The following is a 17842-nucleotide window of genomic DNA, read 5'->3' on the forward strand; positions in this document are numbered from 1 at the left end:
CTGCCAGCGGTTTTTTTTTCTTCCTTTCTTTCTTTCTGGGGCTTACCAGGTTTACCACCAGCCACAGCTTATCGTCAACTCCTCCTCGCACTTTCTTCGTAACAACCACCAACCAACACACGCACACTTCTCCGTGTGTATGTTTGCATACGGGGACCCTTGGCCACTTCCTTCACCTCTCCGCGATCAGCAGAAAGAGAGCATAACAGTATTGGTTCGCTCTCTCGGTCGCGATCCGAGGATCGTCGGCGGCGGCGGGACTATAAAACGACTAGGTTTAAAGCGCTAACACTTTCCAGCCGATCGAGCAGTTGCAGTTGTGATGTTGACGAGGTAGGAGCACCCGAAGACAGCTTCCCCACCACCACCACTCTCTCTTTCTGTGGACGACCAGGTCCAGAAGTGCCAGTGTCGCGGAGTGTCAACGAGCCAACCTGACCCGACCAACGGACAACGACAACAACTCGCTGGTTTTTTTGTGGACTCAGTGTTGATCTTTTGCGGAAGATCGACAAACCTGGAGAAGAAGTAGTGTGAAAATCGAGTGTGATCGAGATAAGGAAGAAACGGTGGAAAAAAAATAGTGGATCGTCAAGGACGGAGCAGATCAAGTCAAGTGCATCGGGGAAAATAGTAGTTACAGTCAGTGTCCTTTACCGACGGGGGGAGTTAATCAGTACGTTCCGAGCTCTACAATCAAGTGTCGTCCCTGGGAAAGTCCAAGTGTGAAGCAAGCAAAACAACAAACCAAACTGTGATCATAACAAGTAATTAATCGCCGAGGCTGTGAGGCTGAACCCTGCTAAAGAAGAACCCCCCAAAGAAGCGTATCACCGCACTGTTAGTAGTTTCCAGTAGTGTCTATCAACCGCTGCAGGGGTCATTGCCGCCAGGCTGGTGTCGTTTTGAATGTGTACTTTGGAACTCTACTGGATCGATTTCATCTTTATCTTCAACAAAAATTGCTCCAAATTAATCGTCCCCGTGTACTACTGGATCATTCTGCTCTGCTGTAGACTGATCACCGAGAACGGCAAGCCTAAAGGTGAGTTATTCCCTCAAATGACCTGATGAAACCTTACCAAAATCTTGACAAACCAAAAGTCGACGCTCAAAAAAGTCGCCAAGTCAAGACGCGATCGCGGCAACATTGTAGACAAGAGCCCAATCCCCGGAGTCGTCCAGATCTTTCCAGACGACGCCCGAGATCACCTAAACGACCAACGTGGCGCGTCCACAGCCCGGCCAATAAAGTAAACGATTCGCTAATTCAAGCGCCAAATTGATGCGAATTAAGAGTAATATTCCCATTTCGTCTACCGGCCGCCGTCGGTCCGAGGTCAAGCAATTTGCACACGGGGTGCTTAACGTTTTGCGAAATAGACTCCCCGCCAATTTCTGCACTAGACCAGAGCACGATATCTCGCAACCGGTTCGGCCCAATCTCTGCTCTTGCGAGACACTTCCTCCTTCTCTCGCGCGCTCGCGGTTCGTGGAGATCCCAATTGACTTCAATAAATAAATTAACACACACGGGTGGCTCCAAAACGGCCAACCGGCCCGGCGACGAACCGATCGTCATGAGCCGGTTCAAACACGAAAAAGTCTCCGCTACTGTTGGCTGGAGGGGGCTTGGACCACCTGAGAATGATTCCCAGAACGTCATTCTTGATAACGAGATCATTGTTCATGAAATCATGAGCTAGTGTTCATGAGCATATTCACGGCTCAATTTCACACAAAATCTAACTCAACCCAACATTACAGTTCTCGTGACTGCTGCAAACGTGATCACGGACTGATGCGCGGAGTTCAAAGTTCATGAGAAATGCACAATTGCCGGAGAGACCAAACGGATCGCTCGTTACCGTAATTGGACACCTCACCCTACCACCCCTCAGCTTATTTGACACGAATTGAGGCACCTGATTCGATTGCATATTCTAATTCTGAACGGCGGGACCGCTCAGCGCAAAACAGATTTGATGGAGATAAATGACGGCTTAAATTGAGTGCTCCTCTAAGTCTATGTGGCTTAATCTTGGTCACTGCTGCTGATGATGATTGCTAACCCACTCCTGAAAGCAGTACACGAGAGGTAATTTATATTTATGACCCTCGGTCGGCGTGAGTTGGTGGACCCATCTCTGAAACCCGGCATAAGTTATGGGCGCGCGTTATGGAGATGCGGCCATTCCCGGTAGCAACGTCGGTGACATCGGGAACGGGATAATTAGGGTGTGTTTGGTGGACAGCACTTCCAAGAAGCCAGAGTGCAGACTAATGCCAATTAAGGGCGGCGGCGGTCTGATTCATGCCGGACTGAGTCAACTTCTGTCAATTCGTGCGGCAATCAACCCTCGTTACATAAGCCAACCGAACTTATCGAGGAACGGGGGTGCTAAAAATAGCATTGAATTGTGATGGAAACTTTTGGAATTCCGTACGGAATCAAGAACTTGCTGAAAACCGTAATCTACAATGGTCAACACTTGAAAGTTCCCGGTTTAAGCTTTTCAGTTTTGACTGTTTAGATTAGAAATAAATCAGTCAAGTCAGTTGGTATTCGAATGATCTATAACCCCATAAACATCGCTGATCTTATCATACAACTTCATCAGTCGCCAAGTCAGGTCGCGATCGCTGAACCACTATGAACAAAAATGTCTCAAAACTTGTCTACTACTCGGGAAGACAAAGATTCTTGAGAACTACTTATAAAACATTCGTGCGTAGTTAAACTCCTATGATCTTATCGTACAACAGTTGTTACTTATCAATCATCAGTCGCCAAGTTAAGTCGCGATCGCTGAACCAGCAAATGAATAAGAATGTCTTAATCCTTGTCTACTACTCGGAAAGACAGAGCTATTCAAGAGCTACAATGATACAAGCTATGATCTTATCGTATTGTTACTTATCAATCATCAGTCGCCAAGTTAAGTCGCGATCGCTGAACCACCAAATGAATAAAAATGTCTTAATCCTTGTCTACTACTCGGAAAGACAGAGCTATTCAAGAGCTACATGCAAAATATTTGCACGATCGTTAAACATCGATGATTTTATCATGCAACTTCATCAGTCGCCAAGTCAAGTCGCGATCGCTGGCCATTAGGAAGAAGAGAAGATCTTGTCACGCCTCGAGCCGAAACGACGTTGTAGGTGGTCCTCAAGTCAATGACTGCGCTTTTAATGTTGCTAATTTTACGACGCGATCCTTTTCCTCAACTCCGCACCAAAGGTACCGCGACCACAACAATAACAAAACGTGCGCAGCATTTGGGGCCACGTTGATCGATCGCTCATCAGTCTTCTGACGTCGACTACCCGAGGCGCATTGTAATGAACCCTGCCTGGATCTCTGCTCATTTCGCAAATATAATTTATTGTGCATTTTTTGCCGTCCTGTTCCGAAGTCTGTACGCCGCAGTGTTATTATACTGGCCGACGTGAAGTGTCTTAATGGGCGATGTTTTTACGACCGATTTGTAGGGTGTAACGGCGCGATTTGTCTTCGCGTCTGGACGGACGGATCCTTTATCGGTTGTTGTTGTGTCTGCGGCGTGGAATTTTGAGCGCAAACGTGATTCTTTTTACGAGCAGATTTTCGTTTGGAGCCGACGTTGTTTACAACCGCGCTGGGAAGAGTCGGCCGAGGTCAAGGATCTGCGCAGATTGCGATGTATCAAGTCCGCTGTGCATGATGGGTTCCCACGCGAGGAGCGAGATCTTCTGTGGAAAGACCTCGCCGCCCATAAAATGTTGAGGAAGTCAAGGACCACTCGATCGGGTAAACAAAACGAGCCCGCGCATTTCGCATTGTTATGCATGCCGCGCGCGACATACAACCCATAAAAACCCAACTCATGGTCTTCCGACAACCTGCGTTCCAGCGACAAGAGCTGGTACCTACGTCAAGGAGCGCTGATCACTCGCTCGACGCGTGATCACCAGCTCGTTCGCAGATCGCAGCAGGCCAAGAGAGTGCATCGTCGTCGTCTCGCTCTCTGTTTACGTTGTTTACGATCGATGTGCAACGCCGACGACGAACGGGCGAGCAAAACAAAATATCGGAAAGTGAAAAAAAATACGTTAAGGCAAAACGGAAAACAAACACAACGCTCGATCAAGACCCGTCATGTGCGTTTGGCTGCGTTGAACAGTTGACGGGTACAATGTTGCAGCAAGCTGTGCGCGCATACACCAGGAGGTAGCGCTCCAGCTGAGCGCCTACTACGATCATCTGGCAAAGTGGAATAGCTCAAACTAGTTTGGGCACTTATTTTTTTTTTGTCCGCTTCCAACCTTTCCCCGGAATCCCACGCCATCGATATCGCCGTTTTCCAGTCTCCACAGTCCCGCATTTGATGCATGTTTTGACATTTTGTTTTTATCTTGTGTTTCGTGTTTCCTGCGCCAGGTAAAAACAAAAGTGTGTACAGTCACGCAAATCACAAACTCGAAAGCAAGGAAACAGTAATGTACAAACATCAAGTCTCATGGAAACAATCCATCGCTGCATCTAAATAAACGAGACAGCAACTACAACAACAACCAAGCAACCCAAGGAGAAGCAGTCGAGCAAAATAAAGAAAACGGGGATAATGATCGGTGCCGTGTCGGTGTAGATGTACAATGACCTAGATTTTCCCCGTCTACTTGTTTTTATCTGGATATTCTTGAAGGGCTCTCCGTCGTCGTCGTCACCGCCTGCTGTGTGCTCGCCGCCTACCTTGACGACGTTCTCCAGCGCGCGCGTACTAGATTATGCCATTTTTCAAATGTCGTCGATCGTTAAAACGGAGCTTGTACTCGCTGCCCACGGCTGTGTATCTGTGGTGCGTTGATAAACGACTCTATTTCTGGTGTGTATGTCTCCAATGGCAAATAAAACGGCTCTCTTAATGGACCCGCAGATCGTTGGCGTCGGGCTATTTATAGCATGCGCAGCTGTGTGTGGGTCTTGATGTGGGAACGATAGCTAGACGACGACGATCTCCAGCTGTGGGATTTGTGGGTATTGAAAAACGAGATTGGACACTTTGGGTTCCTCCTCTCTGTGCGCTTTCGTTGTAGTTGTAGTGTTCTTGCGCGCACCGCTCTCTCAAGGCAGCAGCTGATCATATGGTCGTTAGCAGGCTTAGCCGCGCTTAAGTTTATGTTGACGGTCGTTTCGCAGGCCGTGTGGACTTTGGACGGGGTTTCTCAACACGTCGCTTGGGGTGTGCGTTCTTGGTGCGCTACGCGTACTGTAGCTTTTTGGGATTGAAATCCGAACAAAAAGATGTAGCTTCTGTGTACAGAAAGCTGTTTAATATGACAGTTGACAGTTGTCAGACTGATCAATTCACTAGCATTTACCTAAATTGAATAATTTTTTTTGAGCTCAAAATACGAACAAAAACTGTAACATTTCTGTCCATATTGCAATTTAATCTAACAGATGACAGTTGACAGATTGACAAAATGACAGTTGACAGATTGACAGATTGACAGATTAATTATTCTACTAGCATGTACTTACCCTAAAACTATCCGATATTTTGCATTCAAACAATTCAACAACACTTGAAATTACTTTCAATACCTCAATGTTGAAGTCCGTAATAGAAATCATATTCTTAATTCATCAACGCCTACTTATCCAATTCAATTGACTACTTTAAGTTTAAGTACTTAATTGTAATTTAAGTTTAATAATTTCTATTTTCTACCCTTTCCAGATGCGATCAGCTTCGGTTAGCCTGTCCTGTGCCACGCTGGTGGTGCTGCTTCTGTCCCTCCTGGGCGACGACGCCGATGCGTCGCCCCTGCCGAACGGTGCCGGAGCCTCCGACGGGTCGGATCTGCTGATCCACCACATGACCCGGTCCCGCTACTGCGGCCGCAAGCTGACCGAAACGTTGGCCATGCTGTGCCAGGGCCGCTACCCGATGATGAGCCACCATCGATCAGGTTAGTCCCCACAATCGTCCTGCCACTATCCCATACTAACGGTCCCAGTGCGCCACAATGTCATTCCAGAGTACCTGTCCGACCAGCCGCAACAGCCCGTGGAAGTCGAGGTGGCCACCCTGCCGGACAGCGGTGTCACGTCCCGTGGCTACCCGCACTCGCGGTCCGCCCACCGGAGGGTGCGCCGGGAAGGCATCTACGACGAGTGCTGCAAGAAGAGCTGTTCCTACACCCAACTTAAGAGCTACTGCGAGTGAGGTGGGGACCCCTTGAACCCTGTTTCTGGGGTTTTTATATGGTGGCAGGCTGCCTGGGTATCTCAGACGCCACCGAGCCACCCGGCGAGGACAGCAGATCTGCGTGTGTTCGATTTTATTACAACTATTTTCCCCGGTAGGGGAAAAGAACCTAGAATAAGGTAGCCCTAGATCTGTAGACAATTTTTAGACAATTTTTTCACGACTCGACGGTAGAATTCGATTTTGGAAAAGACACTCACACGAAACATTGTGAGGTCACCGCAAATCTAAATTTACAAATCAAAACAGTAAAAATATCTTTGCGGCGACTCCAACATGATCCGTGTAGAACTAGCAAACTGTCAAAATTCACTAGGCAAACATAAACAACAAATATGACTGAAGTATTTTAAAGCTCGAAACGATTAGGAACGCAACAAAAGAAATTTAATCTTAAGGATCACTATGCATTTCTGTGGTAGGAAGCAGGGAAGGAAGGCAAGCTTAATTCTTTTTTTTTACACACACACAAACACAAAACACTAGGAAAAATACTACTTTTTAAGAGTTCCTCCCTTGCTTCCTGGTTAAAAACAACCGATCGTATTTATTAGATTTCTTTTACTCTAGGTTAAGCGCAAACCACAAACACACACGCACACCCCCCTCTAAGTTAGCAAACCACTATACACACGCGTGTGCGAACAATTCTAATGCAAGTAACCTCTAGTATGTATTTCATGTATGTTAATCTAACGCGCTATTTATTGTTGCTTAAACGTTACTTCTTTTTTGTTTTCTAGCGAACAAATTTTGCACATCTCAAATCGAGACTCCCCCCTGTTGTACGCATTTCATTGCTTGTATGATACTTCTCGATCAGTACTCATCTATCCTTAATCCTGTTAGCCTCTGTAGGCGGAGCTTCGTCTATTCACACATGTATACTATCAGCTAGCTAGTAAGGAAACATCTTTTCCACATAATGTGATTGTAGCGTTCATGAATTAAAAAATTAAAGATTTGTGAAACTAACTAAACCAAGGGATCAACTCTATCCGAAATACCTTCTACTTAGAGTTTAATTTTGACAGGTGACAGTTTGATAGATTGACAGCTCTACTTACCCCCTTTATTCACCAACTCACTTCAGCATTTCCAAAAATTCCACCCGAACCACCCTAAACTCTGAAGTCCGCAATAGTAATCACCCCAGCGCTTCGACCCACTTGTTCGCAACCTTTGAACAAGATCTATTTTTAGCCTATCGTTCGTAACATTGTAGGAAAATTCCTCCACGTTCGTGCTCTGGCGCGATGCAACTGCAGCGTCGCCACGCTGTCCTGAAACTCAATTAAGATAGCGATCGCGGCCAAGAACCGCAACGATCTGGTTCGGTTCCCACCGTCCGTCAAAAAACCGATGGGGTCGACGAAGGGATCGTATGTGATGGATGTGAGACAGGGTGGAAGAACTTGTTTCTTTACTCTTAACTAAACTTTTTATTACCTTTTAATTTCAGTTGAAAACGTTTTGAAAAATCATTAATAGAACACTCTTAAACGTGTTTAAATTCAAAACTACTTTTGAGTAGCCACCATTTCCACTAAATTAGCACACATTGCAGCGTTGCAAGTCTTCCTTGTCGTGCTATCTTGTCGCATGTGCATTTTGGGCCAAATTGAGTTCAGAACGCCATTTTGTGCAGCTCACAATGCTTCATCTTTTGACCATTACAGATCCTCAAAATTCGATTTCAATCCGGAAATATTCAATTAAAACGTTTAGAAAAAAGAACTCCGTGCATTGCTGTCACTCTTTGCACGAAAGAAGTTTCAATCTTGTCGTGTTATCTTGGCACACCCTGAAAATTGCTTTAGGTGTGACAACTAGCGAAACGCGTTTGACACACGTACATGCCCGACTACTGTAAGCATTTATAATTATAACTCGGAACTCCAGCAACCAAATTCAACCAAAATTCGGGACAATTCGCACAATGGTCAACCAAACAAAAAGTGGTTGTTATTGTTTACATTGCGTGCTCAATTTTTTTTGTTTATTCAAAACGCGTTTTTCTCGGAACGTCAAGAAGCGACGTGCGACAAGATAGCACGACAGCGTCGAAGTGCAAGTGTCACACAGGGGGCCAGGCCCTGGGACGCGTGCACAGAATTCAAACCTACCGGCATGGACTTTGGACCGCAGGCGATCGTCGTCGCGTCGCGTTCCCGATGTTCCAATTAAGAAGACGTCTCTTTTTTTATCAACCGCCCGCCATCTTTGCACAAATGTCGGTCGTGCAGCATGGGCCATGCGTGCGGTTATGCGGAACTCGTCGGGCCGGCGACCTTGTTCTACTCTACAGCGGAATTCTCTCAGGAAGAACGATTGATTCGTGTGTAAATAATCTTTATTTACTTCTTTGCTAGTTACAGTAACAGTTATATAAAACATCTTCTTTTTTTGTCATAGATTTTTTGTTGTATGAATTGTACTAACAGTCAAATAGAGTTATTTTTTAGATTCCCGTGTGAGACAAGTTCCCCCCTCAAAAGTTTAAATCTCTGTGTAAACTTATGCGATTGTTCTACTACCATTACTACTACTACTATTACCCCTAAAGTTAGGCACTCCCGACTGCAGTCCTCAGACATCTACCCGTTTAAGCATTCACCGTCTTGCAGTACTTCATCAGCTGGTTTATGCTGCACGACCGCAAACAGCACTCGTCGACGATTCCACTGTGCACGCTCTTCCGGAAGCGGGCCGGAATCAGGTCGTTCCGGTTTGAGGCGGCCCGAAATCCGTAGTTCTGCGGGTACATCATCGTCATCCAGACGGGCATCTTGGTCTGCTGCTGGGACGAGGGGTCCATCATCGAGTCCACCGAGTTGGTCGCCGAGGAGTCCATCATCGAGGCCATCCAGTCGTCCACCGGGTAGTCCACCATCCGGTCAAAGTCGATCGCTGGAAGGGGAGGATTTTTTTGTATGAGGAATGCGCCCATCAGTAGGCAACCGTGCACTACTCACTTGACTTCTTGACGCCGAAATGTAGATCGGGGAACTCGTCGCACAGCATGGCCAGGGCGTTGACCAAGTGTCTTCCACAGAGGCGCTGCTCCGCAGCGTGTACCATGGCGGTGGCCGCGAGGATAGTCAGCGCCAGGGCGAGCATCGAAGATCTGCTGGAACTCATTGTTGGCTGAAAGGCGAAAAGTTCTTGAATGTTACTATTGGCTGTATAAGTATAACGAACATTTAGAAGTAAAACTCCAAAAAGGTCATCAAGTTAGGCTGAAATCGACTTTATTTGGCACTTTTTTTCAACCGGAAATCTCACACGGGAATCTGTAATCTCAGAAACTTATTCCAAAAGCCTTAATCGGCACAGTACTGCTTGAGCGTTTTCATGGTGCAACTCTTGCGGCAGCATTCGTCCACGATCTGGCGCCGAACGCGGCGATGGGCGCCACGTGCTTCGTTCGCGTGAACCTGATAGGATCGTGGGTAGAACGGGTGGAATGGTTGGGGCGGTTTTTCGGCGAACATTTCCGGCGATAGCTGCTCCAGCTCGTCCAGGTCCTGCTTGATTTCGGCGAGCAACTGCTCGCGGTAGGTGCTTTCGGCGGAGGTTTCCTCGTCGGAGGAGGTGGACGAGGGTTCTGGAGGGGTAGAAAGAGACGAATATAGAAAAACTCTAAGTTGATCGGAATAAATAAGATTAGTTGAAAAAGGTCAGTATTTTTATTGAAAAGGAAACATGTACAAATACCAAATTGTAACCGTTATACACTCAAACCCCTGTGGTTGGTTACTATTTCGTTTGACACTTTTTTAGTTTGTACCCCGTTGGTTGATCAAAGTCAAACTAATAAGTGACGAACTGTAACTTTTTACACGGTGCTCACGCACACTATCAAAACAAACATTTGGTAGTGTGTGTGAACTCCGTGTAACTTTTACTGTCAAACTAAAAAGTGTCAAACCATTTGGGTTTGAGTGTAATGAAATCATCCAAAATGTGGAAGATAGAATAATGAATGAAATTCACAAAATCATGAAAAGTTTCACGAAATCATAAATCCAGTTATTCATGAACTCATAAATTGGATAAATTCATGATTTCATGACTGATAAATGAAAGAAGTTTAGGTCTCAAAACATGCAATTGAAAATATTTTTAAGGTGTTAATTTAAAATTTTTGTTACACTAACAAGAAAAATTTAGAGTCTTTTAGCTCGAGGCTCTTCCAAGTTGGAAAAATACGACGAGTGCTGAAAAAATCGAGTTTGTCAGCAAGTTGCCTACAACATTCGATAAAAGTGCTAAAAAGTTGAATTTTTCAGCATCAATGCGTAAATTTAAAGTTTTACTATATATGTTTTGTTTATTTTTGTTTGTAACAGAATTAAAAACTGAAGATGAAAGACTTAACCTCGAAACTCACCCATCGACTTCTTCCTCCACGGCGAAGGATAGCTGGTGCACACCATGGCCAACGCATCGGTCAGCACCTTGCCGCAGTAGCGGCGCCGATCCCGCGTGACCCGCCGGAACGACTCCGTCGAGTTTCGCTCGACGCGGCTGGTGGCCTCGACGGTGCCAGTGCTGCCAGTGGTGGCGGCCATCAGCAGCAGCAGCAGCCCGCAGCACAGTATGAACACCACGCTAAAGGTGGGGGCCATCGCTAGAAGCCGTTACTGAAATGACACACAGAAAAGGGATGAATTTTTGGGGGCCCTTCGGGGGAGGTCTTTACCATGTTTTATTCTTTCGTTAAGGGGGTCCAACTCCAACTGTTTAGATCAGCGATGGGAACATTTTTTGTTTTATTTTTAGAAAGCGATTAGAAGTCTACACAGAGATATTACGCCTAAGAGTGGTACAAAAAGTTTGCTTCTGTGCCAAACTATTTACAGTACTGTTGCATTTCTTTGAACGTGCATGACTTGTGACAGCATTCATCGACGACCCCTCTAGGCCCTCTCCTGGTCCTCAACATCACGCCCTGCTGGCCTCGATCGATAAAAAATGGCCACCAATCGGCGAATCCCATATCGTTAGCTTCATCTTCACCTAAAAATTGCAAAATTTAGCAAATTCAGATCTCTAAATTCAAATTTTCTGGAAAGTTTACATGGTAGGTATTTTCTTAATTTAAAATTGCTCTTATTACTCAAAGTTTCATTAAGAACTCATGAAGGTCGATCAAATTTTAAAGTACAAAAATACAACCAAATAGTAAATTTCCTAGAAAATTGTTCAAAGCTCAATTTACCGCTTATATCAAAAGTTTCCACCGCATTTTGATGACCATGGTGACGTTTCCGAAGTTCCTGCTGATCCTGCTGAGGACCATAGAATCCGTTAGGGCAAGCCACCTCCAGCGTACTAGTCAACGATTTTCCACAGGCCTGAATCCGTTGAGCATCACTGCCCTCGCCCATCATCCCAACGACCACCAGCAGTGCTGCCAGAAGCACACGAAAATTCCCCATTACAGATTCACAACCTAAAACCAAATGTAAGCATATTTAACCAAATTCTTTGACTCACTGAACAAATCTTATCTCACTAAGCTGAGAATGTCTCTCAAGAATTCCAAACATTTCTACTTACAAAACTGATTTTTGTTCTAAAATTTGGACTCACTTCAAACTTGCACCAATTTAAGACTCACCAAAAAGAAAACAAAAAAGCTAAATTTAACACTTGAAAGCATTCTTGACTGCGTATCGATTGCCCGATTTAAAACAGAACTTCCCACCAAATCTCAGAATTACCTTTAGGTTGTCCTTGAATTTGTTCTTTTCCACGTGCAAAGAGACTAAACTTCACCAAACTTTAAGCCGAACAACACCGTGTGTAGTGATGACACCCCGAAGGAAAACTGTGCCTATCTCGGGGCAATCCTTTCGTTTTTATACAAAAATTTATTGCTCCTCGCGAGTAATTTACAGTCACCCACGGGGCAGACACCTACAATTTAGAGCGGTTCGCGGAAAGCGCCGTGTCCTGTTCCACCTGAATGGAGGTCTGGTAGGTGGTGTTGTACCTTAAGAATTTTCCACTCATTATCATCACGCGTGGAGATCTCCCGGATGGAAGCATGAATATTCATCGTGCGTCTTGGAGGGAAAACAGTGCAAGGATGAATCGCTGTCGGCTTCGATTAGCGACGCATGAACAGTGCAGTTTGGCCCGAATATGGGCTACCAAGTGAGATTTTGCGCCTAAAAATAGGCTTTCTTCTGTGGTGAACTAAGACAGAAGTATCATGCGTCTCCATCACTAAGCAGGATGTCGATACTTTGGTGGAGCCGCTGCATTTGATCAAAATTCAAATTTCTGAATGCACGAAACACTAAAACCGCATTTCTAGATCAACACTAGATAAGGGCGGATAAGAATTTTGACAGTTTTAACTGGTTTGCTAATTCTCAAGCTCTAAGTTTTTTTCGAAGTTTCAAACAATAGCTGACCTCCACACCTACTTTTCAACACTGCAGGTTGTTTTTGAATTGGCAAATAAGCTAAACCAGTCAAAATACATATGCGCCCTTTTTAAATGTTGCCCAAGGTTTGCGGTTTTTGTAGCTTCTCAGGAGTGGATCTTCACAAGTCAAATATGAACCAATTTGGCAAGCTTCCAACACTGCTCTCATCTTGACACTTGTCTTTAAAAATGGCTAAATGGTAATTTGATTGACTCGTTTGTGAATGAAAACTTTATGCTTCCCCTCGAGTTGAGTCTGGGCAGAAATTTCGGTAGTCGGTGTTTTCCAAGCAAGATTTTGAAAAATTTCTAATCCTTCCATTTAACTTCACTATTTCCAAAAATTGGATTGATACTTAAACTTAAAAACAATACTTTGGTATTTATTGCAATTTTCAACGAATATACAATGCTGAAAATTGTTGAAATATTTACTACGTTTAATATAAGAAATTGTTAAATATATAAAAGTTATAACACATTTTTTTTTTAAATCAACTTCGTTTTCATTTTTCATGAATTTAAAGTTTATCATTGATTTTTAATCTACAGTGGACACTCTCGTGTCGATATTGAAGGGACCGTCGAGAGCAGGAGTTTTCAAATTATAGAACGAAAAATCAAAGCATGCTTCTTGAAAGGCCTGAAAAATTTATTGACGGATGGAGCAATATCGATATACAGAGAGTCGACAATTATTTGCCTTTTTTAACTTTCTAAATATTTTGAATAGCCCACAGATCGGAAAAAATAAGTTCAAATCTGCAATGGTTTGCATCAAAATTCTTTTTGAAACTGTTACAGCTATATTTTATGTTTTATGTTTTATGTTTTACAACGTACACCCTTACCAAAAATCATGATTTTTTGAGTTCCAAATCCCACTTTTCATACGAATTTTTCAGTTCAACCCATATAACCATTTTTATGGTTGTAGTACCTGAACTCAAAAAATCGTATGAAAAGTGGGATTTGGAACTCAAAAATCATGATTTTTGGTAAGGGTGTATGGAAATTTTAGTGCGCGCCTTTGCCCCGCCAATTTCTTTTTGAGAAAACAGATTATAACAAACAAGAATAAAAGGATTTTACGACTAAATTTCAGAAACTCATTTATTTTGTTTGCGTTTTGACTGAAACAGCCGAAATAAATAATCTGTCAAAAACTAAACCATGTAAAGTAGGGTAGATGTCCCTATTTGGGCCTAATGTTATGTTTCAGCCCAAAAACTGAATCATTTTTGCCCTTATTTTCGGTCTATTGCTCTGAAGATGCTACCTTCAATGTACCTATTCAAATTACCCAAAATTAAATCTTGTGTAACATCGAATTAGAATATGTGCTTTATTTTAAAGAATAATTTAGTGGACCAAAACGTAAATCATTTTCCTGAATGTCATCACGAACGTACGACCAATATAAGGGAGCAATACGCAGGGATTCAAGTAAATTAAAATAATACAACCCAAGTTTACAATCCACACGTCAGACCACATAAATACTATAAACGATGCATCGTACCAGACACCTTCAAAGATGCAATTTACGTGGGTGCATTTCTCGCGTGGTATAAAAGCTACCATTTCCAGCTTGTAACGGCTCATTGATTCTTGGAAGCTAACAGAGTCAAGAGCGTGTACCAAAAAAAAATCCATGTGTTTCCCTTTTTAAGTAAACTGATTCCAAAGCTCCACAATGACTCCAAAGCGCGACCTCAGCTACGGATTTCTGTATCTGTCGACAACTGTTTTCCTGTTTTTGATAATTTCGGTTCCGGAACCTACGGATGCCAAGAGAATCTGTGGCCGCGAGCTGGTCACCACGCTGTCGATGCTGTGCGAAACTTACCCAACGCTTTCCGCAACGGTTTACAACAAACGAACTAAAGGTAATTTAAATTCGGCATGCATGTGCTGTTTGAGGTTATGTCGCACTAACACGTGTTTTCTGCTTTAGTGAATGACGTTGATTTTGGCGATTTCGATGCAACGATGTTCAAAACTTGGCCTTTTAAAACCAACTATGACCGCGTGGTTGACGAGGTGAAGAATTACAAATCGAACGAGATGTTTCCGGAGAACTATCCGAAAAAGAATTTCTTCCTGTTGAAGGGAACCGCAGACGGCGGCGAAGTTCCGGAAACGAAGGAAGCCCGCCTTCGAATGGTCAAACGTGGCATCGTTGAAGAATGTTGCCACAATGCCTGCTCGTTCGAACAGATGAGAGCATATTGCCTCAGTTAAACTGGGAGAAATGTTAGGAAGGAGAAGAAAAAACTTAAAAATGTGAAGAAAGTTCTGCCTTGAGTTCCAGTGTTTGTAACATTCTAAACTATTCCACGCGACGTGAAAACATTCAGAGTGCAAAGGGTACAAATTGTAAATGTGTCGATGTAGCAAAGAATATAAAAAATGCAAAAAAAAAATCAATCGTGAAATCTTTGATGACCTCTCCCCTATGCTTTCAGATTGCGATCAAAAATTTTGAACTAAAAATAAAATACAAAAATTCAGAAATACATAAGAACAAAAATACATAAATACAAAAAATACAAAAAAAAGAAGCGCCCGATTTTGTGTCTCCATACAATTTTGGCAGCTGTCCATACAAAATTGTCAAGTCGAGGAAAAATTATAACGGAGAAAACTAAAACAAAACTCAACGATTTGTAGGACTTCTAAAGTGCGATTTATTTCTCTATTTCTCACCTAGTAAGACCTCAACAAACCAGCTAAATAAAGTTCTTAAAAGTTACATTAGTTTCCCTTCGAAATGCCGCCTCACATCCCTTGACCCTTCTGCAAAGTCTGGGCAAATCGTGTCGCGATGAACAGCGAAGTGTCGATGAAGCGATTTACGCAATTGTTCAAACAGGTCTCCGTCCGGGAATCCAGCTTGTTGCTCGGCTTATCCATGCACTTTTCCCAGCAAATATCGTTGAATTCGTGAATCTTAAACAGAAAAAAGTTTTGATGTTGATTTAAGCGATCCTTCCAAAAAAAACACCAACCTGGGCACTCAGCTGAGCCTTCTGTTTTTCGGCCATCAGAAAGTCCTGCAGCTCGGGATCTACGTTCTTGCCGGCGGAAGCAGCGTCAAAGTCGGCCATCGTGCTAGAACGGGCGTGGATTTCGTTGTTCCGGTGGGTTAATTCTCGAAATTTGAAGCCGGTTCTGGGACACAGAGAATGATGCGTGATGCAATACGACGATGTTTCAGCAGATTGACAACAGCACGCGCGTGTGAAATGAGTTCTCCGTTGCGTAACTGAACTGTCAAACCAATGTTATCGTTTTGCTGTCGTGCTGGGGATTTGCACGCATAATTGATTTGAATTATATTTTCAGTATTGTTCGGGTTCGGTCAGCCCTCTGTCACGACGGCCATGTTTATGAAACCTAAATGTTCGACGCGAACATATGACAACAAAGAAGATGAAGAACGCATTTGCTGTCAAAATTTGAAAATAAACAAACCGCGTGGTAAACAAAGGTATAATTTCATAAGAGACTATGGATAAATGCCCCGCGAAGTAGCGATGAAGACGGTTTTGCAAGTTTAAAGTTAAGATTTATTCGGACCACTTCGCGATGAACTTCTTGTGAGTCCACAAAAGGTCGGATACTACACAAGCACGCGATTCCTTCGATTCCCTGTGCGAGTCGACAGCGGGAGTGGGCCAGTCCTCGGAGAAGGTTATCGAAGGATGCTCGGAAAGACCAGCTCCGCCACATCACCGGAATCACGGATGTTTCTGCACTTGGTCGGTTACTCCCTGCCGGAGATTGCAGCGAGTTGTTCGGAAGGATCAACAGCGGGACTTGGCCAGTCCCCGGTCCAGTACTACCCAGTAAATCTTACCGGTCAATCGACACACAAAAAGTGATGTTTCTTGAAGATTTGGTGTAAACAAACAGACAACACCAATACTGCTACACTCACAGAGCCCACGCAGTAGTATTAGTGAAGAGCCCACGATAAACAACGTGGGCTCTTCACTAATACTACTACGTGGGCTCTTCGAGGTTTTGGTGACTGTCAAACGTTCTAGCTATTTACAGTGGTGCCAGAGGGTTGGGTTCGGTAACATGGAAATCAGGGGGATGCCAAAAGGCAGCTAAATTTAGATTTCTGCCATCTAAAGCAAAAAACTAGATTTTGTCACTAGTGGATAATAGCGGATAATAGCCTAGATAATAGTAGTTTGAAAACGCCAAAACACGCGCCTCCCAAAAGGTTATTGTAGATTTTGAAGATTAAATTGTGTTCTCTAATTTTAACATGAATTTTTAAATTAACATTTTAAGTTTTTTTTAATTTAGAATATTTTATTTTAAATTAAGAATTTAAATTTTGAATTTTAATGTTGAATGTAAATTTAGAATTTAAATATTGAACATAAATTTTGAATTTAAATTTTGAATTTGAATTTTGAATTTAAATTTTGAATTTAAATTTTGAATTTAAATTTTGAATTTAAATTTTGAATTTAAATTTAGAATTTAAATTCGGAATTTAAATTTCGATCTCAAATTTAGAATTTAAATATTGAGTTTCAATTTTTAATTTAAATTTTGAATTCAAATTTCATACTTGAATTTTGATTTTAAATTTTGTATTTAAGTTTTGAATTTCGAATTTGGATTTGAAATTTAAATGTTGATTTAAATTTTTATTAAAATTATTATTAAAATTATTATTTAAATTTGCAATTAAATTTTGAATTTAAATTTTAATTTGAAGATTGAAAATTATTGTAGATTATTGTTATCGTAGATTTTAAAAATTAAATTGTGTTCTCTAATTTTAACATGAATTTTTGAATTTTAAATTAAGAATTTAAATTTTGATTTTGAATTGAAATGTTGAATTTAAATTTTGGATTTAAATTTTAGATTTAAATTTTGAATTTATAATTTGAATTTAAATTTTGAATTTAAATTTTGAATTATAATTTTGAATTGAAAATTTGAATTGAAATTTCGAATTCAAATGTTGAATTTCAATTTTGTATCTAAATTTGGATTTAAAATTTATGTTGTTATTTAAATATTTATGTTAATTTTTATTTAAATTTTTATTAAAATTTTAATTTAAATTTTAATTTAAATTTTTTATTTTTATTTTAATTTTGATTTTAAA

At 42.3% G+C, this 17842-nt stretch overlaps 4 protein-coding genes across 6 annotated transcripts; 2 read left to right on the forward strand and 2 right to left on the reverse strand.

Moving 5' to 3' along the window:
• Positions 1-277: 277 nt before the first annotated feature.
• LOC6051914 (LIRP) lies at positions 278-7237 on the forward strand. Of its 2 annotated transcripts, none has more exons than XM_038256152.1 (3): positions 278-1045; positions 5727-5958; positions 6007-7237. In XM_038256152.1, the coding sequence occupies exons 2-3, from the start codon at positions 5727-5729 to the stop codon at positions 6213-6215; spliced, it is 441 nt and encodes a 146-aa protein (XP_038112080.1). In that variant the 5' UTR covers positions 278-1045; the 3' UTR covers positions 6216-7237. The 2 variants fall into 2 exon arrangements, with proteins under 2 accessions (XP_038112080.1, XP_038112081.1); XM_038256153.1 differs by having other exon boundaries at positions 281-1045; positions 6028-7237.
• A 1355-nt stretch (positions 7238-8592) lies between these two features.
• LOC6051901 (probable insulin-like peptide 2) lies at positions 8593-12509 on the reverse strand. 2 transcript variants are annotated; one of them, XM_001868223.2, is made up of 3 exons: positions 11987-12138; positions 9233-9404; positions 8593-9167 (listed from the first exon to the last, which is right to left on the reverse strand). In XM_001868223.2, the coding sequence occupies exons 2-3, from the start codon at positions 9396-9398 to the stop codon at positions 8863-8865; spliced, it is 471 nt and encodes a 156-aa protein (XP_001868258.2). In that variant the 5' UTR covers positions 9399-9404; positions 11987-12138; the 3' UTR covers positions 8593-8862. The 2 variants fall into 2 exon arrangements, with proteins under 2 accessions (XP_001868258.2, XP_038113564.1); XM_038257636.1 differs by lacking the exons at positions 8593-9167; positions 9233-9404 and adding exons at positions 9484-9864; positions 10651-10903 and having other exon boundaries at positions 11987-12509.
• Positions 12510-14291: 1782 nt separating this feature from the next.
• On the forward strand, positions 14292-15125 carry LOC6051902 (probable insulin-like peptide 2). The gene is made up of 2 exons (XM_001868225.2): positions 14292-14588; positions 14657-15125. Exons 1-2 carry the CDS (start codon positions 14396-14398, stop codon positions 14941-14943), a joined length of 480 nt encoding a protein of 159 aa, XP_001868260.2. The 5' UTR covers positions 14292-14395; the 3' UTR covers positions 14944-15125.
• Positions 15126-15365: 240 nt separating this feature from the next.
• On the reverse strand, positions 15366-15964 carry LOC6051904 (mitochondrial import inner membrane translocase subunit Tim8). Its single transcript, XM_001868227.2, has 2 exons — positions 15711-15964; positions 15366-15651 (listed from the first exon to the last, which is right to left on the reverse strand). The coding sequence occupies exons 1-2, from the start codon at positions 15807-15809 to the stop codon at positions 15481-15483; spliced, it is 270 nt and encodes an 89-aa protein (XP_001868262.1). The 5' UTR covers positions 15810-15964; the 3' UTR covers positions 15366-15480.
• Positions 15965-17842: the final 1878 nt, after the last annotated feature.

Source organism: Culex quinquefasciatus, chromosome 2 (assembly GCF_015732765.1).
Source record: "Culex quinquefasciatus strain JHB chromosome 2, VPISU_Cqui_1.0_pri_paternal, whole genome shotgun sequence".
Taxonomy (NCBI): Eukaryota; Metazoa; Arthropoda; class Insecta; order Diptera; family Culicidae; genus Culex; species Culex quinquefasciatus.